An 18,225-nucleotide genomic window follows, 5' to 3' on the forward strand; every position below is an offset into this window, starting at 1 on the left:
ATTATCTGAAAGAATATTAAAAAAACGATTTTGGATGATCGCAAGCCTTTATTTTTTAGTAAAGGCCAAATTAGTTTCATAATCTAGCCAATCGTACGATTGCTATGACAATACAGACAAATTCTACTTTTTTATCCTCACAGTTCACTATGTTGAATTCTAATTATAACTTAAACATATTTTTTTTCTAGTAGCGTCGCTACCCTTCTCTCTTGTCCTTTTTTTCGGTGTATATTTACGTTGTATTCCAAATTAAGTTGCTTTCACTATTGATCAATTACTCCATCTCGTTTACTATGCTATTCTTGTTTGTTTTTGTTTGTTTTGTTTTTCATCCGCCTACAAATTTAATTGCTGCTTCATTTTTTTTCTTCTGTCCCTCTTCGAACTTTTGCTATTCTGCCTATATATTTTTTTTCCTCCTTATCTTTCATCTCTTGTGTATTCATATATTTAATTTATTCCTTAATTGTATATGATCTGGTACTTTTGTGCATAATTTGTATGTCTCATCTATGACTTTGTATTTTTTGTTTTAGTTCTGTGATTCTTGTAATTGACGTCAACGTCATATTAAACACTTTTTGTCTTGTAATAAGTTTTTGATTTTTTTGTACCATATATGTTGTTTATTGTATTATGTTTTTTTGTTGTTATATGCCACACTTTGCTTATTCCTTATAATTTCAATCTTTTATATTGTAAAAACTTTTTGTAATTCGGCTCTGTGCTGTGATGGAAGTTTTTTATCTGAATAAACCATTTTGAATTGAATTGAATTGAATTGAATTCTATAAGGATTATAGCATAGTCACACTATTCGTACGGTGATTTGGAACATCACACAGAAAGATTTTCCATGTTTCAATTTTAGCAGGTAGTCACAACTCTCTGATATTAGCAACTAATTCTACTACGTTCAATCCAAAATCGGGTCGCAGATCAGACGTAAGGTGTGCGTACGGTAGCCGTAAAGGCGACCGCACACCTTACGATTGGTCTGCGACTCGATTTTGGAATAAAACGTAGTAGAATTTGATGCTAATATTGAGACTTGGAATATCTTACTGTTTAATGTCCTAAATCATCGTACAAATACCTATGTTAAATTCTGTGACTATGCTATCATCCTTCTTAGAATAAAAGCAAATTTAATATCTAGTCGTAATGACGTCATAGCAGTCGTACGATTGGCTATGATTTGAAACTAATTTGGCCTTTACTCCAAAATAAAGGCTTGCAATCTTTCAAAATGGTTATATTAGTATTCTTTCCATTAATTTTAACCTCAAATAAAATGATATGTTCCATTCACATTTTCAGAAAATGAGCAAAATGCGATTATATTTGTTCCAAAATCGGATCGCGAACAGTCGTAAGGTGTCGTTTGCGATTGCGTGTCTGAACGGATACTCGCGCATACAATTGGTCTCTTGCCACTGCAGTTGGTCCACTTGCGTAAAGATATGGGGGAGGCGCTTGGGGGCTATGGCCGCCAAAATGTTTATCACCCCCCCCAAAAAAAAAAAGGAAATAAAGAGAAAGAAAACATATAGGAAAGAAAAGGGTCAAATTTGCCTTATATTATAAGTTGAATATCATGTTGAAATCTATCACAAAATTTTATTTTAAAGTGGTCAAAATTTTCACTCTCTCGAGACTCTTTAGAATTTTTCATATACCACATGATTTTCTGTCCCCTCAACGTAATGCCATTTGTAAAAGAGAGTAAAAGGTGGCTTGTCGATTCTAAGATTTGGGAAACGGTGTCTTTCAAACTCGTATCCTGAATTTATCTAACATTTTCTATTATCCATTAATTTAAATGTTCTCAGCATTCCATTTCAATAATCTAAAGGCAATTTGGTTTTGAGTAGAACAAGTAACCGGCTCAAACACACAATATGACACCCATGCATGTAACATAAATCAAATCACTTCCAAAGCATCCACCAGGCCAACAACCAGAATAACCAGACAGTCTCATGACTTAAACCTCAATCCCGGACTTCAATATAATCAGACCAAATAAGGATTGTTATAAATATTCCCTCTACCCCCGCACAATTATTGTAGAGTGGAATTCACTTTCTCGGTTTCTCCTTTATTACTCCTTTAAAAATGCACCCGGTCTAGTTGCATTTAAGAAGCAGCTGAGCAAAAAGTCATGCTAATTAGATTAATTAAAGGACAAGTCCACCCCAACAAAAAGTTGATCTGAATAAAAAGAGAAAAACCCAACAAGCATAACACTAAAAATTTCATCAAAATCGGATACAAAATAAGAAAATTATGACGTTTTTAAGTTTCGCTTAATTTCACAAAACAGTTATATGCACATCCTGGTCGGTATGCAAATGAGGGAACCGATGACATCACTCACTCACTATTTCTTTTGTATTTTATTATATGAAATATGAAATATTCTTATTTTCTCATCATTGTCATGCCTACCCCCCCTTTTTTTTAAATCGGTGTTTTTTTATAACCTTAACGACTCCCCTTTCATTTTCATCCCGGGATAGCTTTGAAGCTGCTGAAAGGGATTACTCTTCAAGGTTCCCTCAATTCAATTGAAATATAGCCCTTATAGCCTCTTACGTTTTTTTTCAAGCGGATTTCTAATCGTAAATTAACGCTTTATGCCACTCACCCCCCCCCCCCACCCCCATGCAGTATAGGAATGACAATAAAGACGAAAGTGTCTAATCTTTTGTTCCCCCTTTTCAATCATGTCTTCTCTTGCTTTTCCATTTTTGCAAGGGTGGGGTTGTCCTCTCGGCTGCATCTCTATACCGCTATACCGGTATGTCCTGTTCTCCCTTCTTTGACAAATGGACCTTCTGATATAGTAGTATGCTACTTGCTACCTATTTAACTTTATAATCGTCATCATCAAATCATTATCAAATAATGCGAACAATTTAATTAGTAATTTTTGAATTTTTGACAATTCCCTCATCTTCTCTTGACTAGCTGATCACTCATTTTCACAGAGGGCGCACTCCCATAACACAGCGGTTCATTCAAATCGAAGTTTAGAAACTCAGATCGAATCAATCGATCAGGAAAAAAGGTTGAAACATGAATAAGTATTGATCATTGTTGACTTTTGCCAATTTATTTCAAGCTGAGGAATAACATAAGTTGTTCCCATGCTAAGATGTCGAAAGGTAAGTAGATCTAAACACGATTTTTTGCTATTACTTGATGAGAAATTAACACTCAGCTGTAAATGTAATTATCCAGTTGGTACTGACATTAACTTGAATATGTGGGAACGCATTAACGTCAGGGAGCTGAGGCGATTTGCCGCGGAGACAGAGGCAGTGGGTGATTTCAAGTTCAGTGTTGACCTTTTGGTGTTGGTGTTAGGTCATTTTTTACACGATTATAACGCCAAACATAAAGTGAAGATGGTCCCGATATGTCACTCACTAGTCTACAGACACTAGGTTTTCATTTCAATTCATTTTATTCAATCATTAAAGATAAACAACAACATAAAATGTTGTTTAGTCTTTAGAGTTTAGATTAGACCAAAAGCTTCGGTCTCTGTTATGTTGGTTGTTAATGTTCAGCTGAACTCCGTTGGCTTCACTCACCAAATACAGAGACCGAAGATCTAGCGCGATCTGTACAGGGGACTCAATGGCCATATGTTTATGTACTTAAAGATCTGATAAAACGGGGAAGTGAATTTGCGCGACAGCCGAGGTAAGTCACTGTTTTTGTTCCTTTTAACTTGATTTTTCTCCGTTTTTTGGCAATTAATGCCAAGAGGGAATATTAATTTGCATTTTGGTCGCGTTAATTTTCAAAATTTTTATTCATCAAAGACAAAAATTGAAGAGCCCCGACGGGGGGATTTTGCATTGCAAGTCCCCTAATGGTGGCTGCACGCTAGCGAGCCGTCTGTGTACGAGGAGAAATAAAAAAAAAAAAAAAAAGTTAAAAAACTCCTCGAAACGGACGGCTGCCAGCTGTCTAAGTTTAGATTAGCCATTAGGGTGTCTGGAGAAAAAAATTATTTTTCTTATTTCAAGAAAATTTCACATTTTCTTTGTGAATTTGAAGAGAAATTACCTTCAGACTGACAGAAATGTAACATGTTTGAAAAAAATCCAATTATTGGCTGCAAAAAAGAAGAATGAAATTAGGTAAATTTTCAGCATTTCTCTGCCATAGAGTGATAGACTGTGTAGTTAAGAAATGGACACACACAAATCCAAATTTTTAGCTTCCGAGAGCTGTTATAAATTTATTATTAATGCCAAAAACTTGTCCATAAAGAGTCCAATAGGATTTTTTATGCTCTATCTGATGGTATGATTTTTATAAAGATTTGGAAACCAGATCACAATGAAAAATTGCGACAAAGTGAAAAAAATTGTGCAAAACAGAAATTTCATTTTCCCATAGAAAACGCATGGAGAAATGGCAATCTCAACACACACAAAAATAAGGGTTTGCAATTTATCTCTAAATCCTTATTTAAAATTATCATATAAACTTGTCCTTACTGTCAAAAGAAGCCCCTGAATTTTCTCTTTCCATACATGCCAAACATAAGATAATTATCAATTCAGATCACATTTTTCTAGTAGCCTGAACTTCCCCGAAAAAATGTGCCATATTTTCCCCTAAATCAGCCTGTTTTATGCTGACACTTTTCAGTGTGGCTTCAGACACCCTATTTAGATGTCTTTACTTCGCGGACATTTCATAAATATTTATCAGACTTAAATTTGTTCAAGATATTCAAAATTTATGCATAACCAATTTTAAAAATATCCACCACACATTGATGGCAAGATCATAAACTATAAAATCATTGATGAAAATGTGAAGAAGGACAAGGGGTTTATCGCGATCTCAAAATTCTCTTCCACTCAACGAATGCGTGCTGTGCTGGAAATCCGTTTTGAAAAAGTGTGACCGAACTTCGCAGACCAAAGTTTTGTGGAGATAAAAAAAAAACTCAAGCTCAAAAGTAACCCAGAGAGCTCCGGGCTGGCATGCAAAGTAGCCTGGAGCTCTCTGGTAACCATAGGCTGCCTGCCGCCACAGGTAACATGGGTACCTTCGAGGTTTGGGTACCAAAAACACCAAAAATTAAAGGGGGAAAAAATCATGCACCAACCTCCATTCTATGGATGAAGGTCTAACCGACGGCAGAAAATCCTGACATCGAGGCAGAATTGCAAACAAAACTGCATGGCACCCCTTTTCCCCCCTCAAAAAGGGGGAGAAAAGGCAGCATTCGTTCACTCGCTTTCAAAATTGCAAAACAATCTGGTAACCGATAATAAAAGAAATAACTTAGGTATAATGACCAGGGTGGCCAGATTTGGACAAACAAAATACAGGACACTTTGGCCAGATCAGTAGCATAATGAGCCAAACATTATCAAAGGGCTAAGCATGGCGTAAGAGACAAAATCTATAAAAAAACAAAATCAAACAAACAGAGCAAGCGAGCAAGCAAAAGTGATTGTTTTAGATTAAAAAGAAATCAAATTTTGTGATAGATTTTGAGATAATATTCAGAAAAATGTCAAGAAATGTCATATTTCACCCTTTTCCCTTCTATGCATATATGGGAAATATATACCGGTAATGCTTGAATATTCCCGCTTTATGTGTTCTTAATCGTGAAATATGAGACAAAACGGCATCCCGGACAGGGTTGTACAGGACACGAGACACATTGCTGAAATTTGGGAAGTCCCCTGAAATCCGGTCAGTTTGGTCACCCTGGTAAATGATGTCATGGGTGAAAAATTTTGTTTCTTGTTCATGCGTTATTACGTACATGATTTCACCATTCCTGGATTTACAGAGGTGCTCAAAAGTTTGTGAACCCCACCAGAAAATGAACTTATTTTTATAAAGTGTTCAACTTCTGCTATGTTTTTTGTGAAGTCATATGATAACAAATATTACATTAAATAAGGTTTTTTTTTCTCTGGGCTCGCCAAACATTTTAGTGTTTCTGTCTACAATCAACGCTCAGCAGGAAGGAGTGCATTTTGTGAAGGGGTTCACTAACTTTTGAGCACATCCGTAGTGCTAGAGACAAATCACTAATTTGATCAAGAGTCGAGACTGATCGGTGCCAAGTCCAAGACATTCGTGGCCACACCAACTGCCCATGTGTGGCGTGTATTGGAGCACTGAATCTTATTGTACAGGTGTATCTTGTGAAGCAGAGTGTACATGTATATGATGGATGGATTCGATTGTGTTGAAACACTAAACCAAAGTCTATGCTATGACTCAACACTGCATATTTATATATTTGGTGTTCAATTATTTTCTTCTTCATCAGCATCCCTTTGGCAACACCCATATGTGAATGTCTTCAAGCATCTCAATATCGGAGAATGGAGAAAGTCTACCAAGGAGGGGGAGGTCATGTCCGTCATGGTAAGAAATAAGATTGCATGATCGTCTACACTGCTTAGTTTGATCCCAATGCCCGTATTCGGGATTCAGGTTTAACTTTAGACAAGGCTCCACATTAACTTTTTTTGGTGGTGGCCCGTTCGGGCCACCAAAACCTTCAAATAATTTTTTTTGGTGGCCCGATATTAAAGTTTGGTGGCCCGAAAAATATAAAGAAAAACATTAAAAATGAATAAATGGGTATAAATGGTTTAACCACTGTAAAAAAAAATGAAAGAAAATATAAATAAAAGGGCAAAAAAAAGTGTGAGAAAATTCCTTCCCTAAATTTGCCAAAATGTTGGAAAAATTCACATTTCATATTAATGAAATGCCTTCCCAAAGTATTTACTTTCTCAAGAGTTGTTTAAAAAGTCATTTATAAACAAGAAAGAATGAAAGTAACTGTCTGTTTATTTTTGGCTAGAAAAGACCGGAAAAGACACAGCTTCGAAAGAAACCAAGTAACAACATACATACAAATGCACATGTGGGACTGTGATGTACTCACCTATGTGTTTTTATGTGTATTATTTTTATTTGGAAATCTGTCTTTTTGAGTCAAAAGAGAGGTCATGATTCCTCTTTTTAATGCTTGCAAATAATCAGGATACACCAGATTTTAGCAAAAAGGTCTGTAGAAGGGCATTTCATTGGTGTAAAATGTGACTTTGACTTGGATTTTCACAGTTCTGTGGAAGATTTCTTAGCAGCAACATTTCGTATTGCAGCTCCCCGAGTCTGAATAGGCTGCTAACGCGCGCACAGCTGCTTCAAGCATGCAAAGCTCAAGCCAGCCGGCCGGCACGGCCGGTGGATAAAAGCTACTTAATGCTATAGCGGTAGGCCAACTTTGTGTGTGTGTTTGTGTGTAGATCAACAAAAAGGGCGCATGACGACCTGGCTTGCAATTTGAACTGTAGAAAGTTGATAAATGCGTGCAAAATGGGGAGCAAAATTGCGCTATTCTGAAAATTATTGGTTGCCCGATTCGGGCCACCAAAACTTAATATTTTTTCAATAATGGTTGCCCGAGGTGAATTTCTGGTGGCCCACCGGGCCACCGCTAATGTCGAGCCTTGCTTTAGACCATGGTCTAACTCTGCTGAAATTATGGAAAGCCAAAAATGTCATAATTTTCCTTACATTGTATGTTTCTTATGTTTACGGAGCTCTTTCCGAACTCGTGAATGGTGAAGAAAGCCATCTTATTTACCCTTCCGGAACAGTTAAGAATGATTTGAGAGAAAAAAAAGAGCTGATACATTGATATTCTTCTGTTAGATATTTATGCCACTATTGGCTATCCATAATTAAACCACAGCTTTAAACCAGAGTTTAAATTAAACCCAACTTCAGAATACGGGCCCTTATGTTCTCATCCTAGTTCTTCTGCAATATTGTCTACTTACAATTTAGTCAAATTGGCATTTAGCCCCATGTACATGTATTTTGTCTAATTTCCAATATCTACTTGGTGTAACACCACTAAAGACAACATGGAAATGACACCAAGTGGACATTCAACTAAACGAAAACTAGACCAAACTGGGTATTTGACCAATTGTAGTGTAGAGTGTAGACCAAACAGTGGTTAGACCAAATTGGTTTAGCCCATGTATTATCAGACTATTTGAGAAGCAGACCAGCTGCTTCAATATTTAGTGAATATAAATCACGAATTAAATATGTCAAGCACATCTTCAAGTATGAGTTTATATAGAAAATTGTACATGTTTGTCATGCAGCGCACGACACTGGCACTGGTCCGACGGTCCAAGACCGGTAAAAATTGCTGTTGGGCCAGTAACTTTTCAGAATAAGCCAAATTTACTGGTCCGACATGACCAGTAAGATTATATCAAACTGATTCAAAACATATTTTCTTCTCTTTTGTAAATTATAAATTATGTTGTGTGTGTGTACTGCTTGTTTGTTTTTCTTTGGGGGGGGGTGTAACAATAAGCAATAAAAGACAGCAAAATAAACTCAAGTCTTATTTTATTTTTCTTTATTTTTTGGGACCAGTAAATGTTAGGTTCGGTCCAGTAAAACATGATCAGGTTGGACCAGTAGAAAAAAAGGTTTAGTGTGGAGCCCTGTGTCATGTTTTTAAGGAGTACTAGTAAATGAAAATGAAATAAGGATAGGAGATGAAAAAAGGAATAATGGAAAAGAAAAGGGATGTTGGAACTGTAGGAACCAGTGATGTCACAGTGATGCCTAATGTCACAACAATGCTCTATATCTATTCACATCTTGGTTCAACGTTTGACCTCACAATTATCTGAAAGATGTGATTGGTCTTACTGCTCTGTTAGCACTAGTAATGTTTCTGTGCGACTGGTGCTGGTGACTTGTGTGTTCAGTTAAAAAGTATTTTATATTGCATACTAGGCTATGTTGAATCAGTGATGGGTCAATACGCCATCACGTGATCATAGCTGCAAGGATCGCATTTGTTATATTCTAGATTTTGACGTCACCTCAGTGAATATGACTGTGTAGTATTGTAATTGGCGGTATTAACTGAGATGACGTCACTCTTATAGTTTGCACAATCAGGTAGTTAACTTGAGGTATGCGCTAGCGTTTATGCGTCAAGCACACTTGTATTTTTCTATTATTTCTGTGAGCGCTTTGTGGTCTAGGGGTTCTGACTCTCGCCTTTCAAACAGAGGGTCGTGGGTACGAATCCCAGCCATGGTGTGTTTTCCTTCAGCAAGAAATTTATCCACATTGCAGCCCTTCACATTGTGCTACACTCGACCCAGGTGAGGTGAATGGGTACCTGGCAGGATTAATTCCTTGAATGCATGAGCGCTGAAAGGCAGCTCAAGCTAAAGCCGGGTAATATTAATAATAATAATAACATTGCGCCTTGGAATAGATTGTTCCTAGATAGATGGCGCTATACAATTGCCTATTATTATTATTATTAATATTATAATTATAATGATGTAGTTGGATCAGAGCAGCAGCAACCATGACATGTGTATATTGCAAATTTATCATAAACCATAATTATAAATGCAGACTCTAACGGTGAATATACATAGACTATATAATATAACAGATATTGCGTTGTCTGTCTGTTTAATAAATATCATTTTGTTTCTCCTCTGAAGCTATATTTTCCCTCGGGAGAATACATGTATTTTTCCCTTAGCACTGCACTCTTTGGACAAAATATAAATCCCTTGCGGAAAAATATGACTCTGTTTAGTAAACTCTGTTCGGTAAATGAAATGTAATATTGAAATTCTAGGTAGGCAATATCTGTATATTTAATGTTTTTACATTAATATGCAAGTGCTGTGCATTATTAAACACCTTCCTATTAGATTTCAGTAATGCATTATTTTGCTTTATTATTATTATTTTTTAAATCAGGACAAGAGCTTGAAGTGTACAGTGTATAGAATTACAGGCTCCATCCCAGCAGGCAACTACATCCAGCTACCAAGGACATCATCGCAATCGCTGGGATTAACAGGAAGGTTCCTGTATCTCCTCTTCAAACCTATAGCTGGCAAGGTTAGTCTGTTTTGCCACTTGGTCTACAGTCACTTTGGCCATTTTCTGTTTACTTATTTTATTTTTATTTCATATTTTTCAAATGAAAATTAGTGTATCTGACAGTTCATCGATTTCATCTAATCATATATGTGCTCCTTCTTGGGTTACTACTACACAAGTCCTGTCCAGTGAATAGTATGTTTCCCTATTTATGATGTTATATGAAAATGTGCCCAGTCAAACAGTGACATTGCCTTAAAGATGTCAATTTTAAGGCTCAGATATCATAAAGATTGATGGATAAATGTTTGTATTTATGATATATTTATAGTTTCCCTTCCCTCTCTTGTCTCATATCTGTCCCATTTGATATCATCAATTTTGATATATATTTTCCCCCTACTTTGTAACTTTATTGTTGAAAATTGGAAATGTAATGTATTCTTTATCAATCAATCCATTGAGCAATCATTCAGTCAATCAATCAAGCAGTCAATCAATTAATCAAGTAGTCAAGCAATCAATCAATCAAGCAAGCAGTCAACCAATCAATCAATCAAGTAGTCAATTAATCAAGCAATCTATCAATCAAGCAAGCAAGCAATCAAGCAAGCCGTCAATAAGTCAAGTCAATCAATCAATCAAGTCATTCATTCAATCAATCAATCAATCCAATCTATCCATTAATCAATCAATATCACACTCCCAATCTGTCTTATGACCACCCTAATTCAATTCTTCCCGTCCGTCACACCCTTCCATTATCCTCTACAGTACTTTGTAACCCATATTGATGTAACCACCCATGATGGGTTGGTGGTGCGCCTCTCCTTCTCCAACCTCTTCAAGGAGTTTAAATCAACATCCACCTGGCTCCAGTTCCCCTACATCTGCCCTGCTGGCAAGGGCTCCGTCGAGAGGATCACCTCCAAGTCGGTCCGCAAAGGTATGTCGATTTCAACCCATAGGCCCGTATTCTGAATATGGTATTAATTCAAAACCCTGGTCTAAAAGATGTGGTTCAACTCTTTGTGTTCTGGGTCATGAACCCCTCTGTGCTTAATTATTTTTTCAGGGAGGGAAACAATGCATTGTTTGCTTGAGCATTAAATACGAAGCTCGAGTGGAACCAAGTATGCATTGGTGCGAAGTACATGTACGTGTGGAAAGGGTCAACTACATGTATATGGATAGCCAATTGTGATACAAATCTCTAACAGTACAAGTTCAATTTATCAACTCATTTGTCACTCGGACCATTCAAAGGCATAATTGTAACCCATAGGCCAGCATCCCGAACACGGGTTTAATTTGAACTCCGGTCTAAAGTTGTGGATTAACTCCAGTTGTGACACATACATGTATCTCTAAGACAATACAGGTTCAATTTATCGGCTCTTTTGTCACTCGGATTATTCCAAGGTATGATTGCAACCCATAGGCCTATATCCTGAGCATTGGTTTAATTCTAACTCTGGTCTGGTCCGAAGTTGTGGTCTAACTATGGATAGCCACTCGTGACACAAATCTCTCTAACAATACTGGTTCAATCTATCCGTTCATCTGTTACTCGGATCATTCATATAAACCATCTGTGAATAATGATTGAATTAGTTTTATTTGCATTTATAGCATGATGAAATAACATAAGAAACCTGTGGCTTGCAGAAAGGCGGTAGGTTGATTTTTAATTCCTGTGTGGCTCTCATAAGGGTGTTAATTTAAACGTGGAATCTATAGTGTGCCAGAATTTACCCCCTTCTGCCTGACGGAGAAAGATGAACTGAAGTATGTGTATCCTAATGCTCTTCCATGCAAACAGGCAGCCATTGGTTCTCGTTTGTTTCCATTGATCCCTTGTGGTCTAACATTCATTACATTGATAATTTTGTTGGTTTCAAGTCTTTAAAGATGTAACTGAGAGATTTACTGAAGCTAGGTTTAGAGCTATTGCTTGGGTCCAGGGTTTATCATTGGCATGAGGTTGAATTTATAAGGTGTCATTTTTACATTTCCATGCTTAGTAACAACCTTGAAGAAAGAAATTAGGTTTGAAGTTCAATACTTGTAAGCTCATAACCTGTGTGTTTTTATCTTGCTACAAAAGTCTATGTAGAATCCAATAAATTCAATTTGTGATGACGCTTCTAGCAGTGTCTCTCTTATTTTCAATGTCATGTACACCTCTTGCTTCGGTAGACCTTCATGGCCCAGCCCCGTCAAGCTCCAAATGGACACTCCTAGTTCTTGACCTTCAGTACATCCTCTCCATGTACCTCAACTGCAAGTACAAGTATGTCAAGAGTGTACGTCTCTGCGCCAACATGTATGTCAAGAACGTATTCACCAGCGACATGCAGTACGAGCCTGACATCTCGCTGCAGGATGCACGCGACATGGGTCTTCTGGTGCAGGGCATTGCTCCATTGCCGCGGGAGATGAGCTTCAGGGTGGCCAAAGGCGAGAGGTGGGCCGACCACTATGATTACATCAGGTAAGGAAAAACAACCCAAACCGTTGTTTGCTGACATTGGTGACACAAAAATTGCTCCGGGCTTAATTTCGTCTAAGATTAAGGGTTAGGTGTGGGGTTGCAATACAGTTTTATGTTAGGTTTAGGGTACATGTAGGGTATAGTGTTCAACCCAGGGTTGAAAGTGGCCATTCCATTAGTGTGTGGAATTTAGAGCAGAGCAATTGTCGCCGGAGCAAATGTCATAGAACCGCTGAAATCTGGGTTTCCTCTTACAAAGAGTTGGGATCCCCTCAACTATGGAAGGATGACAAGAACTATAAAGCTAGATACACACAAACAATGCAATTGAAGTGTAACTTGGTTACATGCGTATCTAATGATTGCACACACAACCCCCGCACAAGAAGCGATGTTGGCTTGAATTAATCATTTGACTTTAAAACTTTGGAGATGATATCAAAAGTATTAATCGATATCGTTCATTTTTATAAAGCTGGTTGGTGTTTCACAGTTAAGTGTGACTTAAAGTCGTGCTTAGTGCTGATATGTAATGCGCAATATTATTGATCAATACGCAGTATCGCGCGTCCTCTTAGCATGATTTGACCAATGCGATGATGCCTTTTATTCGGCACACAATGGACATTTAAGTGTAACACTTAAGTCATACTTAACTCTGTGAAAACACCCCCTGGTCACTCAAATTGTTCAATGAAGCATAACTGTAAGTCTGTAGCAAACCATGTACATACATGTAGATGTGGTTATTACCTAGATATAAGGCATTTTAGCAGATAAATAAATGTCATACTTCACTCGCTACTTTCAATCAGAGACCAACGGGGTAAACTTTTGCCATGTTGTCCTCCCTGGGCTTTGCCCCTAGGAATACAGAGTTCAACACTGGGCATATTTCTGCTAGTGCACTTGCGCAATACTTAGGAGCTGATTTTGATCGCTATTTTAAGTATTTTGCGAAATCTGGTTGGAACCAGTTTGTGAACCAATGCATTGTAGATAATGCGCGGCCCATTGTCCTCATCTAAAGACTCAGGCCAAGGGCAATTCCACAGGTTGGTGGACATGAGCTTAAAAATTCAAATTCAATATTTTCTTGAATTTTTTAATACTTTAAGTCCTTCATGCATGATAGTTTCAGGAACAAGAAATAAAAAGTTTATTTTCATATGTATACTTTGGAAAAAAATGGTCAAAAGTTGTGTCTTCCATTCTGTACCAAAATACAAGAAAAATAGTGAAAAATGAAATATGCCTTATTACCATTTTGTTATTGCAACAACATACCACTTTATATATTTCTGAAGTTTAGAAGAGTCAAATTACCTAAAATACACAACAGCTTTTCAAGTAAATTTGTAGTAGTCATTCAAAAATGAATATTGCAACCTGCTAAGGTGATGTAACGTGAGTAACCAAAAAAACTGACTTTGTTTTCTGAGAGAAAAATTCTTCACAGTTAATTGGTGGGATTTTAAATTCTCTTCCTTCAAACAATCTTTGACACAGTGATGACTATCAAAATCATTAAAAAGTACAATTTTTTATAAAAATGATGAAGAAAAACTGTAATGTGAGTAACCTTGTAACGTGAGTAACCATCATGTAATGTGAGTAACCAGTAAAAATCATGCAGTGAGGTAATATTTTCAGTGGGATGTCAAGTTTTAAGTCTCATGGTGAGTTGTGAAGTTATTTTTGATTAATTAAAAGCAAAATGAGGGTACACCTCTTTGATGTGACTCTTTGTTCATCAAAATATCAGTGGTCATACAATCACACAAAAAATTGAATATTAGTAGAAGTATTCACAATGCGAGAGTGCATTAGTAAGACTTGGTTTCGATTAACCAAACTTTAAAGAGTGTTCGAACAACACATTGAATGTCCTTACCTGTAACCCTATCTAGGCTGGGGTATTTTGGGAGTTAATATGGCCCGGGGGGGGGGATGGGTGGGGCCTCCCAGGCCCCCCTTGAGATCTCGGCCATTGGCCGCACGATCACGCCGAAAATTTGCACGCAGGTTGTCTTGGACATAATCTACAATACTATACAGTAATTTATTTCATGCAAATTGGTATTAAGCAATTATGCTAATTTATGCATAATTAGTAAGCAAAATCATACTTTTCCCTCTTACTCCCTAATAAAGCTCCAATATTTCAATTTTTTTGTATAAAATCTCTTTTTGATGTTCCTAGCAATGAATTTTACACACATTATTGAATTTTTAATTACATTTGTGTTGTTAACCATACATGGACAAAATGTTACGTGAGTAACCGTAACGTGAGTAACCATATTATCTGCACCCCAAGTAAAAACCATGTGTTCTTTATTTTTTTAATTATGTACAAAGTTTGTCTCTCTAATATACTTCTTTGAAATAGATATAATCAACTTTCATAAAAGCCTTGTATGAGGAGACTTTTCACTTATGTCGAATTTTCATTTTATGCATGTCCAAATCATGTAACGTGAGTAACCGACACATTCCAAAGATTTGCCAGGAGCATAATAAAATTTCCCAAGTTTTGTTTTTATACAAAGGATAGTCAGACTGTGTAATTTGTTGTGATAAGGAGATGTTTAGTTCCTATCAATAATAATGGAGTAACAGCTCCAAGTATGAGTCAAGGTGTCTCCAAATGTAACGTGAGTAACCGTGGAATAGCCCCCAATATGATTCTGTTGCAGGCAACATATTTGATGTTCCCCTCAAGGCCAGTCAATATTGTATAATTATTAATCCTCTCTCTCCATGTTACACCTCCACCTGAATTCAGGTTTCCCTCTGTTGGTTCCAAGGTTCCCTTCGACTCGGTACAGCTCAACAACTCGGGTCATGTGACAAGGTCAACCATACAGGTCCCCGGTCATGTGAGCCCCCAGAGAGTATCGCCAAAACAAGTCTCCGTAAGTTTTGCTTCGATTCAATGAATTCCATTCATTTATGTTCCATAACATACCCTGAAGTAATGGTGCATATTGTGCTGCAGTGTTGTAGAGCAGATACTTCTGATAATGTAAATGTTAACACTACTTATCATTTTTGTTTAAAGATAAATCCCAGTTGTAACAATTTCAAAATGAGTTCGTTCAGAATAAAAAAAAAAGACCACCCAACTTTCTGTTTGTATGAATAAAGAATCTGGAAGAAATTATGTAATTGCTGAGCAGAATAAGCATGACATTTCACAAAATTTTCTGGTCTTTTTCCCAGCAATATTAATACACTGTCCCACCTGCTCTTATCTATGTTGGCGATCTTTAGTGTGATAATTTTTCAGCCTACTCTATATGAAGTTCATTTTATGTACCCGTACCAGATCTAGTATGATGTATGATATGATGACCATTCAAGGAAAATGAAACCCTTGAAACAAGATAGCTTGTGCAAAAATAGAATAATCAAAGAAACAGATAAAAAATAGTTTAAGAAAAAATTGAATGAATGATAAGAAAGGTATGAGCATTTGATGTTTAGATCATTATTGTGATGTAGATCCTCCCATTGGCAATGCGACAAAGATGTGTGATGTCACATGTGAACAACTTTCCCATTACTTTAGTATATATTTCACTTAAATTGCCTCTTTTATCACATCTATCAGTAGATCAAGTATTCTCTCTATAGGAGATCATGTAATACAGATTTTCAAAGAATACATTATGGATAAAGAGTTTGTATCACCCTAAAAAAGAGCAAAAATAGACATTTTCGGGATATTTTATAGTCCATCAGAGGAGAAGTTGTTAACATGTGACATCACAAATATTTGTCGCATTGCGAATGGGAGGATCTCCATAGCATTTCTTGATCGCAATATTCGAACGATCATTACTTTCTCATTATTTGTCTGATTTTTCTCAAACTTGCTTTGATCTTATTCTTTGATTTTTCTGTTTCCAGAAAAGCCATCTTGTTCCAAAGGTTTCATTCCCCTTTTACCCTAATTCTCCCGGGGGGGGGGGGGCCATAATGGCCCCCCCCTTGACAATTTTCGCGATATATCTGCTGCGCAAATTTTTTTGACCTCGTCGCTCACTGACTTTTTACTTTCAAGTCTCGCGCAAATTTTGAGACCAAATTTGTGACGCCCGGGTACACGGTTACGACATTACGCAACATTATGTAAGTGCATGTCAGACCCAAAATTGCTCATAAACGTGATTTCATGTACAAATCCAATGCAAATTGTGTATTTAGCCAAAATTCATAAATGTATCATTATTTCTACTTTTACTGATTAAACTGAATGAATTTTGCCTTGTTTATGATCAGAACTAAGTCTGGAATGATTTCCATTGAAAAAACAATAAAAAACAAAAAGTAAAAAAACAAAGAAATACATAAGAAATTCATAAAACAATAAAATACATAAGAAATTGATTTCCGAACCGAAGTTTTTTTAATTGCGATTGTTAAGATTGCTACAAAGAATTTTTTTACCAAAAATTAGCATTCTAGGAGCTTTATTTAGTGAATTATAGCAAAAAGTATGATTTATGCATAAATTAGCATAATTAATTCATATAAAATAAAATCTCATTATTTTGGAAAATTTTACCATACAGCCTTGTAGATTACATCGCACACTACCAGTGTGCAAATTTTTGCGTCGCTCGCGCAATCGGCGGCCGAGATCTTAAGGGGGGGCCATAATGGCCCCCCCCCCCCCCCGGGATTGACAAGAATCAAAATACCCCGGGAGATTGAGGGTTAATCTTGGTTTTACAAACATCACAAAATAAGTGTTTACTGCATCAACTACGTACCTTCATTTATCTTTAATTCAGGTCAGTCGAGATGCAGATTCACAGTCTTCATTGTCACATTCTACCAGTGCTGTCAAACAGGTGGGCATTTATTTGTCACTTCTCTAAGTCAAGGGAGATTTGAGTCTATGCATGCATTATTATTATCAACTCTGCTATGAATTATAGATATCCAGTGTTTTCTGCAAAATTGAAGATCAGAAACTTGCTCGTATGATTGAATGTGCAGTTATGAATTAGCGATTATGAGTTTGAATCCTTGGTCCCATAGAAGAAATGTCAGCGATTAATCGCTTAATTTTTTACGACTAATTATGCATTAGTCATAAAACACCTACACCGAGCCGTCACCCACGTCCGCATCCCGACACACTAACCAATGTACGGCAACCTCCCTCACTTTCGGCTGGATCCCTCCAACATCCGCATACTCGATATAACCTTCGCCCTCGCACCAAAGTCTCCATCACTTGACAAAGTTGAGCAGCAGCCAACGAAACATTGTGAACTCTCTTACAGTTTCAACCGCTTCGCGAGACAACTGATCAATCAACTCTATTAATTATAATTTGTTGTCAATGCAATTAATCGTTAAAAAAATGTTCTAAAATGATTGCTAAGCTTTGTGTTGCACAGGCCCTGGACATAACTGCCTTCAAGATCTCAGGCCGATATCTTTATTCATTGTGACATTGTTTTAAATTAGTGATGTTTAAGATTATGAGCCATGGATCATGTATATCTGCAATTAGCATGAACAGATTCTGGTATAGATCCACCTCAATCACTGAGGAAAGTGGAATTTTTCATATCAAATACTTTTACAATTTCTTTGAAAATCTTATCTCAATGAGTAATGTAGTGTGTACCGAATTTAAAGGAAACCAGGATTACCACATCTTTTTCTTCAAAGGCAAATCAATTATGATATTTCATCTACAATCATCATACAATTCAATTCTTCCTCTACATTTTGATACCCAA

The 18,225-nt window shown here is 36.7% G+C and overlaps 1 protein-coding gene across 2 annotated transcripts in view; it reads left to right on the plus strand.

Annotated features, from left to right (window-relative positions):
* The first annotated feature begins 3,009 nt into the window (after positions 1 to 3,009).
* Positions 3,010 to 18,225, plus strand: part of LOC129269641 (WD repeat-containing protein 90-like) — a 57,346-nt gene continuing 42,130 nt past the window's right edge. Inside the window, exons 1-7 of one of the 2 annotated variants that reach the window (XM_064105163.1) lie at positions 3,010 to 3,173; positions 6,332 to 6,429; positions 9,841 to 9,984; positions 10,741 to 10,912; positions 12,166 to 12,460; positions 15,249 to 15,378; positions 17,263 to 17,322. In XM_064105163.1, coding sequence (XP_063961233.1) covers positions 3,164 to 3,173; positions 6,332 to 6,429; positions 9,841 to 9,984; positions 10,741 to 10,912; positions 12,166 to 12,460; positions 15,249 to 15,378; positions 17,263 to 17,322 — 909 coding nt within the window. In that variant the 5' untranslated portion in view covers positions 3,010 to 3,163. Of the gene's footprint in view, positions 3,174 to 3,380; positions 3,456 to 6,331; positions 6,430 to 9,840; positions 9,985 to 10,740; positions 10,913 to 12,165; positions 12,461 to 15,248; positions 15,379 to 17,262; positions 17,323 to 18,225 lie in introns of those variants that run through there. The other variant, XM_064105162.1, reaches the window with a different exon arrangement.

The sequence above is a fragment of the Lytechinus pictus genome, chromosome 10 (assembly GCF_037042905.1).
Source record: "Lytechinus pictus isolate F3 Inbred chromosome 10, Lp3.0, whole genome shotgun sequence".
NCBI lineage: Eukaryota > Metazoa > Echinodermata > Echinoidea > Temnopleuroida > Toxopneustidae > Lytechinus > Lytechinus pictus.